Genomic DNA, 17,516 nt, shown 5'->3' with positions numbered 1-17,516 from the left:
CAGATCTACAATAGCTCAATTTCTTAATACATTTTATGTTGAAGTATCTTTCGCTGTTAAATTACATCAGATAGGGAAGGAGCAGCCTTTTAACGGTGTAATCAAAGGAGTCATTTAAAATAGTGGGGGAAAATTTGATATAGATTATATTCTTTCATAAGGGTAGATGACTGCTACTTTCAGTCTCAGCAAACCTGAGCCTGTAATATATGCAAGGAACTTTGCCAGGCTGTATGGATACGAATGTTAAGAGACTCAACTTCTGCCCTGCTGGAGGACCTTACAGTCATGGGAGGAATATTACTACATATTTCCACCACTTGGTCAAGAGATGTTTATGTGGATAAGGAATTAGAAGCCCTTGGTTTACTCCCCTACTTAGCCATATTTTCATAGTATAGCTATTCCACACTCTTTAACAAGGCAAAAAAGACTCAGGCTATCTTTCCAGCCTGGTGGTGGCTTCAGAATTCTATGTAAGGAGGGCATAAGGTCAGCAGTCCAAGTAAGGTAGGGTGGTGCTGAAGCTATCTTTGGAGAGCATTCTAACTTAGTTTTAGAAAATGTTGTTTATCCATTTTAGAGAGTTGGAGGAGGTGTTTACAGGATTATGGAGAATTTAAAGTTCCTACTCTCAAGCCTCATTTTCCACTTGCCCATAGGCATGTTTAAGTTTTAGTCATGCATGGGTGATTTATATGTTGATGTATTTTGCTTAATCTGGGACATTTGAACCTATCCAACTTGTTATTTATAAAATTGGTTCTATCATTCCAGTTTTATAGGTTAGGGAAAGAGGCTTAGAGGAACAGAGTGTATAACTTTGCTAATTTAACAATTTAGTCATCTAGTAATTTAGTGCTAGAACTGTTTAATCTTTGCTCTTTTTTGCTACATCACTTTGTATCTGTTGGATGTTTACTAAATGTTATTGATATTGTAGCTGTCATGTATATGTTTATGTGACTTTGGACACCCCTCTGAAATCTACAGAGTTTTCCATAAAAGTTAGTGTGGGAAGAACCGTGCAGTCCTTATTCGAAAGGTCACTACAATATATAATTTGCTTTCTAACACTTTTCATGCTTAGTAGTAACAGGTTATCATTGATTGAACATTATCAATAGTAGTGTTTAAAAAAATTGTTGCCATGGTTGTTCTTTTATTTTTAGAAAGAAATTTGGATCTTCAATTCAATTTTAGAATGGCATCTGTTTCAGGTTAGTGGAAATGATTACATTTTGTTGTTCATTCTGTTCTATTTCTAATTGTATGATCTTTGAAAAAAGTGTTTGTTTTAAAAATTCTTATAGAAATTACTTTTTTCAGTTTTTGTTTTTTCTTTTTTTATTAGTAACCAAAGTACATTCTATCAGCTTTTTATGTTGTGGTAAAATATACATAACAAAATTTGCCATGTTAACTATTATTAAGTGAACAATTTATTGGCATTAAATACATTCACACTATTTTGCAACCATCACCACATATCCAGAACTTTTTCATCTATCCAAACTAAAATTCTGTACCCATTAATTCATAACTCTCCATTACTTGCTTTCTCTAACCCCTGATAGCCATTATTCTACTTTCTGTCTCTATGAATTTGACTATTTGACTTCAATCCTTTTTAAGGCTAATAATATTCCATTGTAAGTCTATACCACATTTTGTTTGTCCATTTGTCTATTGATGAATATTTGGGTTTTTCTACCTTTTGGCTATTATGAATAATGCTGCTGTGATCATTTGTGTACAAATGTCTGCTTTAGTCCCTACTTTCAATTCTTTTAGGTATATATTTAGCAGTGGAATTGGTGGATTATATGGTAATTCTATGTTCAATTTTTTTTTAGGAATTGCCAAACTTTTCCATGGTGGCTGTACCATTTTACATTCCTACCAACAATACACAAGATTTTTAAAGAATGATATGAATCATTTTTGGATTACATATGTTATTTTACTTAATAAGACTTCATCAGTGGGATATGATGTAAAAATAACTGAATAATTTGACTATTTATTATATATTGATATCTTTTGCATAATCTGGGACACATAATGAAGTAGATACATTTTATTTAAGAAAAGATGCTTGCTTTGAATAACTGCCTTCAAAATATTGTGCCTTTTTCAAATATACCCACCTTTTCTGTTGTTCTACTCACTTGTCGAACTACATTTGAAATGCCTCTTTGAATTTGCCTTTGGGTTATTGCTTTGGATTTGGTGGCTTCTATGGTGGCAAATCACTTTCATTGTTAATTTCAGTTTGGGATTTTGCTGGACAATGTGCTGTTTGTGAAGAATGGTGGCTCCCATGCGTCAGCTGTGAGCTTAGGAACATGAGTACAATCCCCACTCAATTCAATACACTCTTGAGATAAAACAGAGATGGTAAGCCCTGGGCACTTGTAGCCCCTCTCCATCATGGACCGGTGAAATCATTCACTTGACTTTTTAATCTCACCTCCTATGGTCTTGTGTTATACAGAGCAGAGTTAGAGATGGAATAATTTTGAACAAAAATTTTAAAACACCCTGATTGATTACAATGAGCTGTATTTTCTTATATTCTTAGACCATCAGGATTTTGTCTAAGATATGATGATCTTGACTATGTAGCATGGGTTGACATTAACTTTTGTAATCAGGTAGAATTTGATCAGAGAAGCAGAAGCACTATGACTGATACAAGGGGTTTACCATAGGAATTAAACCTTATGTGGTGATGGGAAGTGGTTAAGCCCTCTCTCTGTGTGTGTTGTCTGTGTGTCTGACACTGGGCCTGAAGTCGGCAGAGCCAGCAGGCGGGAAGAGAAGGATGTGGATGAGGTAGGGCACTCGAAGACAAACTGCTCCCTGTGAAGATGAACTTCTGTTTCTCACCAGAACCTGTATTAGTCTCTCATTGCCTTGAAGCCTTGAATTTTGATGATGCAGGAGACCTGTCAGAAAGCTGGTCTGCTTCACCGTGGAGTTGTGTACGGTCTGGCGGAGGGTTCAGAGTAGCTGAAGGACAACGGACAGGTCACAGGGGAGCTGCATGCCATGCTGTTTCCCCAAGTTATCTGGCAGCAGCTGGAGTTGTAAGTCCAGGTGCTGCCACATGCCAGTGGGGTCACTAGCTCTGACCTTAGACTGACACTCTTAAATATGGAAAATATGGCTACTGCTTCATTTCTACTGTTTAAATCTTTGGCAACGTTCTCTTGGGCACCTAATCTAGAACTATGCAGGGAAGGGAATTCTAGGAACTGTAGTCCTAGTCTAGCTATCACAGTACAGAACCACCAGACTCCACCCCTTGTCTTGTTGGCACCCATGTACTCCTTTTTTAGTCATATTTAACTTCCAAATAAAGATAATTAGCAAAATCATACTTCTGCCTAACATGATGTAACTATTCCTCATATAACCAAGTACACACTGACCCTCTCCCTAAAAAAAGAGGATAAAATTCTCTTTATTTATCTTTGGGTGATGCTCATTTCTTCCTGCTGAATCATGTCCTCTTTCATAATTCTGCAACATAGGAGAGGGACCAAACAAAAACAAAAACCCAAACTTGTTTTATATAGAAATGTCAAAATAAGGAAGAAAGGGTTATAGCTGTTACAGTTTTTGTTTCTCAGCTGGTCATGCGGTCATAGCTGATACTTTGTAGCTACCTTCTTCAGCTGTCTATTCCATTTCCCTTTGCTCTCAGTTGTCATGGGTCTTTGCCTGGTGGGGACTTGCCTTAGCAGTTTGCTTGTGTTTGGTTATTGTAGTTTCCCATTAACTTTAATCACAGGACATGGGAATATTGAGGGGCACCCTAGAGGCTCCCTTACATTTCAGACATACTCTTCCTTATCTCTCTAGTGCAGTAGCAATCCAATTTCCCCTTAATAGTCAGGATCACTCACCCCAGCCAGGACAGTGACCCTGTTCTTTGCCTATTTATTTACTGGCATGAGGAGCCCAAAATGGCCAAGTGGCAGTCAACTTCCAGTTTCATGGAACCATTGCTTTCTCCCCTACTGAAAGCATTTCTTTCTTTGTAACTCAGACCTCTAGACCAGCAGAGTCCAGTGTTTCAGGGATGGGAAACAAAAACTTCACTAGTGGATCACTAGGGTAATAGTAAGAGGAGTCACTCCCATTTCCTCCCCCCCACCCCCGATTCCTGTAAATCGTGGCTATGGGAGAAACAGCACTATTCACTGATGTGTAGCAAACCATGTCCTGGAGGGCACTACCCCAGCTTTTAAGGGGTTGCCACCCAGCTGGCACCATAATTGAGTCTTCAAAATGCCATTCCAGTGTTCTCTCCGGCCAGCTGCGTCATGGTGTTGGGAACATAGTTAGATTGGCTCATTTCTTGAGCATGAGCCTTCTGTTGTACTTCGTCTGCTATAAACGAGTTCTTTGGATAGAAGCAATTCGGTGGGGAATATGATGACAATCTATAGGCATTTTGTAAATTCATGGATGGTGGATTTGGCAGAAATATTGCAGGCAGGGAAGGCAAATCCATATCCAAAGTAAGTATCTATATCAGTGAGGACAAAGTGCTGCCTCTTTCATTGTAGAAGGTTCCAACATAATCAGTTTGCCATCAAGCATCTGGCTGTCCCCCCAGAGAATGGTGCCACAGTGGGGACTCAGTTGGTGTGAGCTGTTTGCAAGTTGGCCAGTCAGCTGTGTTTGTAGCCAGATTGGTCTCAGTAAGGGGCAGTCCATGTTGCTGCAACATAGGCACTTTGTTCTTGACCTCATTGTGCAAGGACAGACGTGGCTAGGAATGAGGCTGCCTGATGTCAAGGTCATCTTGTCTACCTGATTAATTAAGATTTTCCTTTGTGGGGGTTGCTTTCAGTGAGAATTCACATGGGCTACAAATATCTTCACACTCTGCCCATTCAGAGAGGTATATATCTATTCTATACTATATCTGTATCTTCCTCAGATCTCATTGCCACCAATTTTCCAATTTTCTTTCTTCCAAGTTCCTGCTAATCCATTAGCCATTACCTATGAATTAGTGTGGATCTGTACCTCTGGCAAAATGAATAACCATGTGTACTGCTTACTGCTGACTGGGAAAATTTTCCATGCCCAGTGGTCTTAAGGGCCACTCTGGAGCAGTACTGTTGCGCTTTAGTTGTTCACTTTTAGGTAGTGCCAATATATCATGCAGACTCTTCTGTAAATTAGGCCTGCATTTTTTCTTTCTCAGTAATAGGGAATTTCCCGTGAGGTCATACGTACAGGTTGAGGAGGAGGAGGAGGAGGAAGGGAAGAGCATGGTGCGTGAGTGTTTGGACCACTTGTTCATGTTTTTACTTAGAATCTGCTTGAGCTCACTTTTGCGTGTACCACCTCTATTGTGATGATGGAAGTCTGCCTTATGAATTGAGGGGTCAGATGATGCCTGGTTGATGGTAGGCAGCACAGGTCACATGGTCACTTAGTCTCTTGTAAGACCCAGGAGCAAGCCAGAGGTTGATTCCAAAAAAAAAAAAAAAAAAAAGAAAGAAAAAGATAATAGTTACCTGTAGAGAATCTGTACAGCATGGCATAGCTTTGCTCCAAAATCTTAATGGTCTGTGTTGTGACTCGTCTAGAGGCCAAAGGTGACATATAGCATCCTTGTTCATCAGACTTAAAGCACCAGGAAATCTGTTGGGTCATATGGCTCAATGGTAAGAGAAGAGATTAAATGGCGGTGTTCCCTCTTGTTCAGGGTCCTACTCAAAATGGGCAGGTTTTTGAGTTACTTGGTAAATGAGATATATGTTGCCTCTCAAACCCAAATGATCCTACTAGACTTTGTGCCCTCACTTAGTAAGGGCCAGATGTAGAAACTTGCCCTTCAACTTAGAAGGGATATCTCAACATGCCCCATACCCCTTGACTCCTAGATGTTCCACCAAGGTGCCAGACCTCTGAATTTTTGTGGGATTTATTTTCTATCTTCTGGCATGTGTCTGTTTGAGCAGTTTGTCTAGTGTAGCTGCTACTGCTCCTTCTTGTTCAGCAGGTCAGATAAGCGTGATGTCATGAATTAGTGTGATGTCTGATGGAATGAAGAGGTAGTCAAGGTCTCTGCAGATTACATTAGGGCTAGAGAGTTGATAAAGCTCTGAGATAGGATAATGAAGTTATATTTTTGGCCCTGCAAATTGCTTTCAATGGTTTTTACCGACAGATATACAGATACAGAGGATAGAACATTCAACAGATCAATAGCCATATGCCAAGTGCCAGGGGATGTGTTTGTTCTGTTCCATCCATGAAATCACATCTTGAACAGCAGCTGCTGTTGGAGCCACAATCTTATTAATTTTACTATAATCCATTCTTAATCTCCAGAATCCATTGTCTTCTGTGTAGGCCACATAGGTCAATTAGGTGGGGATATGGTAGGAGTCATTACCCCTACATCTTTCAAGCCCTTGTTGTAGCCAGTAATCTCTGCTGGCTACAGTCCCTCCAGGAATGCAGTAATGCTTTTGGTTTACTGTATTGGTAGGTAAAGGCAGTTTTGCTAGCTTCCTCTTGACCTTCCCTACCATAGTAGTCCTTACTTATGGGCCAGGAGACCAATATGTGGTTTCTGCCACTTGCTAAATACATCTGTTCTAATCATACACTCCAGAACTGGGGAAATAACCACACAGTGGGTTAGAGGACCCACTGAGCCAACTGTATGTAGGGCCCAAACCAAAACTTCATTAATTACCTGACTTAAGTTCAGTTTATACTCTGACTGATGGATCACCACGGAATTTTGGTTCTGCAAGAATTAGCATCAGTTCAGAGCTAATGTCCAGTAATTTCACATGCAGTTACTCTATTAAATTTCTCTGGAGGACTAGTGGGAAGATTTACTACATATGTTTTTAGCTGTGTAGTAGAGTCCTTCCTCAAGGGGCTTGACCTCTACTTTATTCAGGGGACTTTGGTTCTATAAATTGGCTCAATTCTGGAAATTGGTTGAAGGACTGTGACTCAGTTGTGGTGATTCAAATCATACTTAATATTTGCAAATCAAGGAATCATATACAAATCAAGTAATCTGTTTCCAATTCAGGGGCATCATGATCAACTAGCCAATGCCAAAGATCTCTGTGAGTCAGAACATTCTGAATACTGCTTCAGTTCTGTTGCCCTTTATGGCAACCACATCCACTTTGTTGTAGGTCATGAACTGAATTGCCACCATTTAGCCCCCATATCTTGGAGTCCATCATTCCTATTGAATTCTAGTCTAGTCTTGTCTAGTCAAATTCTAGTCTAGTTTGAAGACGGTATTTCCCACTGTCATTCCTTGCTACCAGGAAGAGTCACCCCAGAGCTCTTCAGGGATGCTAGGACTCCCTTCATGACTGTATTTCTTACCGTCTTGGTGAAGGGAGTGTCCTCCTGGAGGACAGCTAGGGAGTGGATGATCAATCCACCTGATGTTCCTCTCTAGCACTCCCATCTTCCTAAGCCTCTGACCTTCCTTTAGAGTATACCCAGGGGGCTCTAGCATTTCACCTTCATTAGAATATACACCTGTGTCATTTCATTCCAATTTTCTGACATGCATCTTTGAGGCCAAGATTCAGGCAACCAACCAAGCAAATTCTTAGAGCCATTCCTGGCCACTATGTCTAGTACATGAAATCCAGAATTTCTTAGTGAGCTGATATCAACAAATGTAGTTTAATTCAATATATTCTATCTACCCTTATTCAGTACCCATAGGAGCTATTCCCACACATATTCCTTAGGTTTCTGTTTATATATATTGGCAGATGCAACTCTTTTGGTATGTATCCTGTCTTCTCACAGGTCATGCTTTTGTACTTCATCCTCTAGGGCTTCCTGGATCTAGAAGCACTGAAAGAGTGGTAGGGGCAGATTCTTAGAATTAGCAATGCTTAAAAGGCAGCAAAGACCCTTATAGGTATTTCAGGCAGGAGGAGATTGTTTTAGAAAGGGGACACAGGATAAAAAATTCTTGGCAGTATTTTGTGGTTCAAGGTTCCTTGCTCCATTGGAATCTGTTCTTATGTTCCCATCCTAATTTCAGAGTTTCACTGCTTCCCTATCAGTGCTCTATCTTTAGCATTAGAATCCCTACAAGGTTGAGAATTCAGTTTGCATTGTAATTCAGCCACCTGCAGTATTTAGACTTAGGCTTGGTTTTCAGAAATATCAACCTTGTAGCTATAGGAGATAAGGGTTATCTTTTAGAACAGTCCTGGAAAGTTTGAGGTCCCTTAATGCAGATCCTGCATTTCCCCCCACCCCCAAGTTTTCTGCATACTCAGAAGCCATTATTCTCATCATTCTCACTGAAATGTTTTGTAATGGCGAACTTTTGGTCACCCACAGCCTTGCTTTCTCTAGTTACTTATTTACTGTGTCTATGAGTTATAATTTGAATAACTTTTTAAAATTGCACTGCATGCCATGGAATAACTATGTCCCCTTTACCTGTGGAAGCAGGATTATTAATGCCTTTGAATTTAATCAGATCAGAGAACCAATTCCAAGTGATCTAGCAATTCAGAGAACCCATTAAATTTCTGTTCCTCTGGATCAAAATTCTGTATTGGTTAGGGTTCAACCAGATAAGCAGAACCATTGTGAGTACGATAAGAGATTTGTTATAGGGATTAGTCCCTATGTGATCCTGGGAGCTGGGTAAGCAGCTGTCCCTGAGTCAGCCTCTGATCCTGAAGTCAACAGTGCCAGTAGGAAGGAAGGAAGATGGGTGTGAAGTATGGGAAGGTAAGGATGAGCTGGGACCTGCGAGGACCAGCTGGAACTCACAAGGACAAAGTGGAGCCCATGTGTCTCTCACTGAGACTTGTGTCAGTGTGTTATCACCCCAGGGCTCTGACTTCCAGGATGCTGGTGCCCTGCCGAAGAGCTGGTGCACTCGTCACAGAAAGTTGCTCACAAACCTGACCAAGGAATCAGAGAAGCCAAAGAAGCTGTGGACCAAGTTGCTGCCCTGGGAGGTTTAGCAGGGGCTGGAGGAACTGGCTTCTGCCCACACCAACAAAGCGAGCTAGCAGATCCCTGGTGATGTGAGTGAGCTGCAGAAGCACTCGACCTTACAACAACAATTTCAATGCTGCTGTTTTATTTCCACCTTTCAAAGCTCATGCAGAGTTCACTTGTGGGCAAACCTAACCCCAAATCATGCAAGGAAGGGAATTCTGGCAGTTGGTACAATAAAGAGCCACCACAACGTCCCATTTTAAGTCATAACCAGATTTCACCTCATGAAGAGGCATTAAACCTATCCACAGATATATTAGAAATACCAAGGATGTATTTAAAATTTTTATAGCTTCCACTGATGCAGTGTCAAAAAGAATCTCACTTGGACTTTAATACTTGGATTGATTACAATTATACATTGAGGCTTCTTTATAAATTAGTTACAATGGAGTAGTACTGCCAATTTCAGTATATACTTGATTTTCTTTTTACTTATTGCATCATCTTGTTTATAATTACCAATTCCTTATGTCATCATATGAGCCCAAATATGAATGTTTCATGAAGTAATGGCTAAGTAATTAGGGGATTAGCTTCCCTTTGCTTCAAAGCCTGGTCACTTTACTTAAATGATTTAGGAGATTGTTGGACAACTTCTCTGTAACATAGGAAAAATGAGAACTATCATTTATTAAATGTGTACCAGGTACTGTGTCAAGACTTTCAATATGTTATCTCACTAATTCCTTGTAACAATACTTTGAAGGTTAGGCATTATCTCCATTTTACAGATGGGGAAGTTGAGGTGCAGGTAAGTATCTTGCCCGAGATCACTCAGCAGGCAAGAGGAGGACCTAAGATTTAACCCAGGTCTGTGTGACTCCAAAACATATGCTCTTAGCCACTCTGCTATACTACTTTGTCAGCAATTTAGATGATGAGAAACATCCAAAAATCAATCAGGAAACCTCAAATTGTAATAAACTCTGGTTGTTGTATCTCCCCCCGCACCCCATAGCTCTAACTGAGGAACTGGATTCTATTAACAATGAGCTACATGCAGTAGACATTCAAATTCAGGAACTTCAGGAAAGGCAACAAGAGCTTATTCAGAAAAGAACAGTCCTGACAAAGAAAATACAGCAGTGTTTGGACGGTTCTGATGCTGGGACAAGCAACGACTGTGATTCTTCACCTGCTGCTTGGAATAAAGAAGGTTTGCTCTTTTTTTTTTTTCTTTGCTAGTTTTGTTTCTTCTTGTTTTTTTTTAAAACTAGAGTTAAATTATTCTGAATAGACTAGTGCTTTCTCCAGTGGGCTCGGAGGTGAAACTGGCCACTCCTTCGCTGGAATGGGAAACTTGCTATTCAGAAGCTTTATTTTTTTCCAAATATGGTTCTAGCAACATTGATTAATGCTTGGGAAAGAAGATATTTACTTTAACTACATTTTCTAAGTTTTAACTAAAAAGAAAGAAAGAAAGGAAGGAAGGAAGAAAGAAAGAAAAAAATTATTCAAATTTCTAGACAAAATCTAGTTCATTTTCCTGCCCTAGTGAACAACCTTTCATGATTCAGATCTTGCCAAGCATCATGTTTATCATTAATTGTAATAGAAGGAATTGTGTTTTTGTGGACATTGTTTTCCAGTGATTCACTTTTAAACAAGATATTTACACTAAAAATTCCAGATTTTAACTTTGTTCATGATATTTGAGTTTTTTATAATGTGAATTCCCTGATCACCAGTCAAGCTGTTTTTCAAATGCCTGATCAAACACTTTCCTCTTCTGTGTGGGTTAATTTTCTACTGGCAATTGTTGACATTTTTTTCTGATGTACCATTTCTTACAGAATATATCATTCATTTTTGCTTTGTTTAGCTCAGTGAGTTAAAGTAATCTCACAATTGTTATGCGAGTTTAATGGTGCGTAAGTATTGAGCCCAGGAGTTTGAGCTAGTACTGAGCTAGGCTGATGCCATGGCACTCTAGCCTGGGCAACACAGTGAGACTGTCTCAAAAAAAAAAAAAAAAAAAATACCTTAAAGTCTTATACATGTTTGTCTGATTCTTGTCTATTACAAAAGCAGCCATTCAAGTTGTGTCTCATTATAATCCTAATAGTTCTAGTATTTTTAGCTTATTTTTCTCTTTCTAGATTTTCCATGGTCCGGTAAAGTGAAAACCGTTCTTCAAAATGTCTTTAAACTGCAGAGGTTCAGACTGCTTCAGCTTGAAACTATTAATGCCACAATGGCAGGAAAGGAGGTGTTTCTCATTATGCCTACAGGCGGTGGAAAGAGCTTATGCTACCAGTTACCAGCTTTGTGTTCAGATGGTATGTATTAATTCTTTTAAAAATGATATCTAACCATACATATATAAAAATCAAGTGTATTTTGTTTTATTTATTCTTCTTTAATAAGCATTTAAGGTTTCACTTAGAGGGGGAATTTTAAAGACTTCTGAGAGTAATCCTTTTTTTTGGTTCCTGAAACAATTAAAAAACATTGTAGTGAACATTCAAAATTCTTTCTTCTAGCTTTTTGAAAGTATACACTAAATTTTTGTTAACTATATTCACCCTACAGTGCTACAGAACACTAGAACTAAAAATAAAAGGAGGAACCCACCCAAAAAAATGATGTAGGAGAAAAAGCGCTAGAAAAGGAATCAGTAGACTTGAATTCCAGTCCCAGATCTTTATTAAGTGTCTGCCATGATGCTAGGACTGGGAGATACAGTAGTAAGCAAAAGTGGACATGGTCCTAGTTTTCACAGACTTCATGGTATAGAATAGTGATTTCTTAAACTTCAATGTGCACAAGTGTCACCCTGGGATCAGATTAACATGCAGATTCTGATTTAATGCGAGACCCAAGATCTTGCATTTCTAAGAAGCTCCCCCTGGTGGTACTGATGCTGCTGCTTGGAGAGTAGCAAGGGTGTAGAGCAGGGGTCAGCAAACTTTTCCTTTTCTTTTCTTATTTTCTTTTTTTTTTTTGAGACAGGGTCTCACTCAGTTGGCTGGGCTAGAGTACCAGTGGCATCATCACAGCTCACTGCAGCCTCAAACTCCTGGGCTCAAGTGATCCTCCGCCTCAGCCTCATGAGTAGCTGGGACTACAGGCATGTGCCAGCATGCCTAGTTAATTTTTATATTTTTTGTAGAGATGGGGTCTCGCTGTTGGTTAGGCTGGTCAGCAAACTTTTTCTTAAAAAGCTAGATGGTAAATAATATAAGCTTGTGGTCCATATGGTCTCTGTGACAATCACTCAACTCTGCCTTTGTAGGATGAAAGCAGCCACAGCCAGCATGTAAACAAATGGGTGTGTCTGTGTTCCATAAAAACTTAATTTACAAAAACAGGCAGCCAGCACTTAGTTTGTTGACTCCTGGTCTAGGGAATACAGGTAATTGCAAGCAATTGTAACAAGGGTTTTGCAATAAAGGTTTTATTAAATAATAGGGAATTAAGTCAGTACAAGATCTGTTCTATGGGCTGTCAGGAAATGTCCTGAGGAAGTGACATTTGAGCTAAAAGCTACAGTATAAGTAGGCAAGAGGGACAGAGAAGAGTGTTCATACAGGGGAGCAGCATGTGTGAGATCCAAAAGTGAGAGGCCATTTTTGATATGGTACATTCAGTAACCTGGAGGAGTTCCTCTGTGGCAGTAGACAAGTGGAAAGAGTCTTATTTTAAAAACTTTTCCTTAGATTAGTGGGAAGCCATTGAAGGGGTTTGCACAGGTAAGAGACTTATTTTGTGGGTTAGAAGGATAATCCCAGCAGCTGGAGGAATTCCAGGAATATTTAGAAGATAGTTTCAGTGGGACTTGGTATTGATTGGATGGGGGCAAAGGGAGAAGGAATAGTCAAGAATGATGCCTGAATTTTAGGCTTGGACATAAGATGAGATGGTTCACTGAAATAAGATATACTGGAGGATGAACTTATTTGGGAATGGAGAGACAAGGAAGGTGATGATTTCAGTTTGGAACACACTGAATTTATGATGCCTGTAGGACATCCAGGTGGACTTGTCCTGTGAGTAGGAGGATGTTTGGGTCTAAAGCTTGGGTGTGGGAGATCTGAGTTGGAGGCCGCTAATGTGGAGATGGCCACTGAAGCCATGGGAGTGAGTTTTGTCATCCAGAGCAGCATGAAGAGAAGAGGGCCTAGAACAGCAACCAGAACACCAAGAGTTTAGAGATAAACAGAGAGAAAGGGGCTTTCAGAGAAGGCTAAGATGGAATAGCAACGTGTAGGAGGATAATCAGGAGAGTATGGTGTTACTAGAAGCCTAGGGAAGGGAGTGTTTGAAGGGGGGAGTGGTTAATAGTGAGGTCTGTTAGTGAGAGTTCAAATAAAATAAGGACTTAAAAAGTTTCATTGGGTTTAGTGACAAGGGACTCGTCTTGGCTAGGGCAATATCATTGAGATGGTTGGGTGAAAACCCAATAGCAATGGTTTGGAAGTGAGTAGGAGTTGAGGAAGTGGTACTGGTGAGTACGGGATGCTTTTTGAAAAAGAATGGGCTATGAAGGGAAGAAGAAAGGGGCCATAAATTAGGTGTTGTCTCAGTCTGTTCATGTTACCATAACAAAATATACTGGATAATTTATTGCTCACAGTTTGGGAAGTCCAAGATCAAGTTGCCAGGAGATTGGTGTCTCGAGAGACCCGTTCCTCATAGGTGCCTTGTCTTCCTGCTGCATCCTTACATGGAGGGAACAGGCAAGGGCATGCCCTTCAACCGCTTTTATAAGGGCACTGATCCCATTCATGACTTAATCACTTCCCAAATACTGTCACATTGGGTATTAGGTTCCAACATATAAACGTCTGGGGGACACCAACATTGAGACCATAGCTGGTGTCTAAGGTATTTTCAAAGGTGAGAGAGACTTGGCCATGTTTAAATGTAATGAGGAGGTGTCAGTGATGAGGAAGAAAGTGAAAATACAGGAGAGAGAATAATTGAGAGGGCACAATCCCTGATAAGGTCTTTATTTGAATATGTATTTAAAACACGTCTTGCCAGAGGTTACTGTAAGAAGCAAACTACAGAAATGTAAAGCCGTATAATTTTAACAGTGTAGAATCACTCTTGTAAACAATTTCAGTTATAAGTAAAGGGGCATATTACTACAGATTTATTCAGCTAATAAACTGTTCACTGATTTGTATTCAGCATAAATAAACCTGGTAAACAAAGTATAAGATTACTCATGCAACTATCATTCTTAATTATACAAATTGCTCTGTTTTCTTTGAAAAGCTTTGAAGTATTTTTTTCCCTGATGTAACTGTTTGATATTTGGCCTACTTTATAAAATTTTACTGAGATTATCAATACTTACTATTAAAAATGACAGAACGGGAGGCTGAGGCAGAAGGATTGCTTAAGCCCAGGAGTTTGAAGTTGCTGTGAGCTAGGCTGATGCCATGGCACTCTGGCCCGGGCAACAGAGCAAGACTCTGTCTCCAAAAAAAAAAAAAAAAAAAAAAAACGACAGAAAATCAAATATTCAAAATGTTAAAATCTATCTTTATTTTTATAGGACTGAATAAGGGTGGAGGTTCTTGTTTAGTCTTATATTTGCTTATTTGGCATATACTCACCTTGTGTGGTCATTTGTTCTTATCTTTGTCCCTTACTAATGCAGGTAAGAAGGAGGTGGTATATTGCTACAGCTGCATTGAAAATGAGTCTGAATTGACAAGTGGTGGCACAAGTTACAGAAAAGAAGGTGAACGGTCGCACCTTATTCTGGTGGTGGTGTAAAGTTTGAAGTCAATTTTTTTTTCTTTTTTAGGTTTTACACTTGTCATTTGCCCATTGATTTCTCTTATGGAAGACCAATTAATGGTTTTAAAACAACTGGGAATTTCAGCTACCATGTTAAATGCTTCCAGTTCTAAGGTATGCTTCTGAGGCTTTTTTTTTTTTTTTTAATTTTTAAATTTAAACTCTTCACTGAAGTAGGAGCCTTAGCTGAAGTTGAGTTGCTTATAAAATTATGAACTGTTACTATTTATATCAGGAGTTGCAAATTGCTGCTCATGGGCTAGTTCTGGCTGACTACCTATTTTTATATGTCCTATGAGCTAAGAATGGTTTTTATATTTTTAAATGGCTAAAAAAATCAAAAAAGAATAATGTTTTGGAAAATGTGAAAATTATTTGAAATTCAAATTTTCTGTCCATAATACAATTTTATTGGAACACAGCCATGGTCATTCATTTACATAGTGTCTATGGCTGCTTTTACACTGTAAAGGCAGAGTTGAGTAGTTCTGATAGAGACTCTTCTAACCCACAAAACCTACTATTTACTGTCTGGCACTTTACAAAAAACATTTGCTGACCCATTTTGTATTATCCATTCTAAAATAGGAGGAAGATTTCTAATTATTCAATATATAATCAAATACAAAAAATTGATTACTAAGAAGATAACCTGTACTTGTGGATTTTCTTCTGTTTGGGAATGAACTGTCTTATCTGTAGAATAAAGCATTAATTAGCTATTCTTTTTTAAAAAGCACATTATTGAAATCTTCAAAAGTATACAAAAGTACAGAGAATAGTATCAAAACTGACATCTACCTATTATCTGCCATGTACCAGTTATCAACATATGGCTAATCTTTTTTCAACCGTATACCCCCAATTTTCCCTACCCTCTCTTCCTCGGTTTATTTACTTAGAACAAATCCCAGATATCGTATTTTAATTATAAATTCTTCAGCATGTATCTCTAACTTTAAAAAAAAAGATAAGTACAATGTGATCATCACATCTAAAAAATTTAATATCTATTCCTTAAAATCATCAAATCAAATAAAAATATTCTAATTTCTCTCTCTCTTTATTTTTTGTTTTTTAAAAAGTCATGGTCCAGATTATACTCATGCATTGTATTGTATTTGGTTAATATAATCATAGGTTCCCCTTATCTCTGTTTTGTTTCTCATGCAAATTATTTGTTGAAGAAACCAGGTTAATTGTCCTGTAGCTTCCTATATTCTGGATTTTCCTGCTTGCATCCTTGTGATGTTGTTTAACTCATTCCTTTTAGTTAGATCTGAGGGCTTGATTGTGTTTGGACTTTTTCTTTTTTCTTTTCTTGGCAGGGGTATACTTCCTGTGGTATCACTCAGGAGATACATAGTACCTGGTTATCTTTTTGTGACGTTAAGCTTGACCAGTAGGTTTGGGTGATGTCCGCCTGATCTGTAATTACCAGCTTTTCATCTAATGGCTTCAGCAGCCACTGATGCTTATTGCCAACCTGAGAGCCAGTATTTCATTAGGGAGCTACACAGTGGTGATCTCTAATTCATTCCCTCCTTCTGCATATATTAGCTAGACTTTTTCTACAGAGACTAACTTTTTCCTCATTAACTCTTTGCAGGATGAAAATGCTTGATATTTTTCCTTTCTTTACCAGTTTTCAGAAAGAGTTGGTTTTCTAGCATTCTCCAAAAGTGGTTTTTTGTTTTTTTCCCCCAAGTTTCATTATAAACTTACTAGTTTTTAACATATTTGATGTATTTTAGTCCATAGTTATTTTTTTATGCTGAAATGGTCTTATCTTTGGTCAGTTAGAGCCTTTTAAGTTGGCCCCTGAATCTTTTGTCCCCATAGCTTTTGACTCCTTGCTTTCTTTCATAGTAAGATAAAATTTCCCACCCAGACCTGGAATCAGCCATATCTGTAAGAAGTCCTGGTTCCTTTAGTTTTCCCACATATTTTTGTTTTATTTTGACTCTGTGTTATCCTATTATAACTGTTCTCTCATTCAATGGAATGTATCCTGTGGGGAAAATTGCCTCCTAATAATGGACTTTCTTGAAACTGAAAAAGTAAGTTATAATAATAGAAAGTAGCTTAGAAAGTTGCAGATAATTATAATTTCATGCCATATCACTACTGTTTGAAAAGCTGGAGAGAGAAACAAAGGACATTTGGATCCTAGAGCATCTCCAGGAGTGAACAGACTGCTGCTTTGCTGGGACGAGGAAAGCAGTTTTGATAGTCTCTATCTCATTCGCCATCGTGTTTTTATACTTTTTTGGTCCTAATTAGGTTAGAGAGAAAAAATGACATCTAATGTGCTAAATATTGTGTAGAATTATATCGGAGCACTAAGAACCTAATAACTTTCCACTTAAGATTTATTTGTATTATGTACATAAGTATATATATCTTATATCAGGAAATTTTAATTTAATTAATGCTTTATAAAATCCCATGATGTTTATATTTAAATAAAGAGATAAGTAGATTTGATAGCATCATTAAAATAGATAATAAGGAACAAATTGTTCCCAGATATATAAAGTGATTATATATAATGTTAAAATTAATAAAACCTACCTTTATTACTATAACTATTACATTTAGCTCAAATTTTGGAATTTATGAACAATTTGGAATTATGGCTACATGGAATAAATGCTCTTTATCATAGTGTCTTTTCATGTTCATTTTTTTGTTCTCTTTTTTGTCAA

At 38.3% G+C, this 17,516-nt stretch overlaps 1 protein-coding gene across 1 annotated transcript in view; it reads left to right on the top strand.

Moving 5' to 3' along the window:
• The window catches only part of RECQL (RecQ like helicase), a 31,283-nt gene that overhangs the window by 617 nt on the left and 13,150 nt on the right, over positions 1-17,516 (top strand). The window contains exons 2-5 of the mRNA XM_069490185.1: positions 1,173-1,220; positions 10,013-10,210; positions 11,154-11,333; positions 14,816-14,922. Of these exons, the coding sequence (XP_069346286.1) occupies positions 1,205-1,220; positions 10,013-10,210; positions 11,154-11,333; positions 14,816-14,922 (501 nt within the window). The 5' untranslated portion in view covers positions 1,173-1,204. The remainder of the gene's footprint in view (positions 1-1,172; positions 1,221-10,012; positions 10,211-11,153; positions 11,334-14,815; positions 14,923-17,516) is intronic.

This window comes from Eulemur rufifrons, chromosome 16 (assembly GCF_041146395.1).
Source record: "Eulemur rufifrons isolate Redbay chromosome 16, OSU_ERuf_1, whole genome shotgun sequence".
NCBI classification, from domain to species: domain Eukaryota; kingdom Metazoa; phylum Chordata; class Mammalia; order Primates; family Lemuridae; genus Eulemur; species Eulemur rufifrons.
Note: the sequence above shows the minus strand (reverse complement) of the source record. Positions and strands in the feature narration are given on the sequence as shown.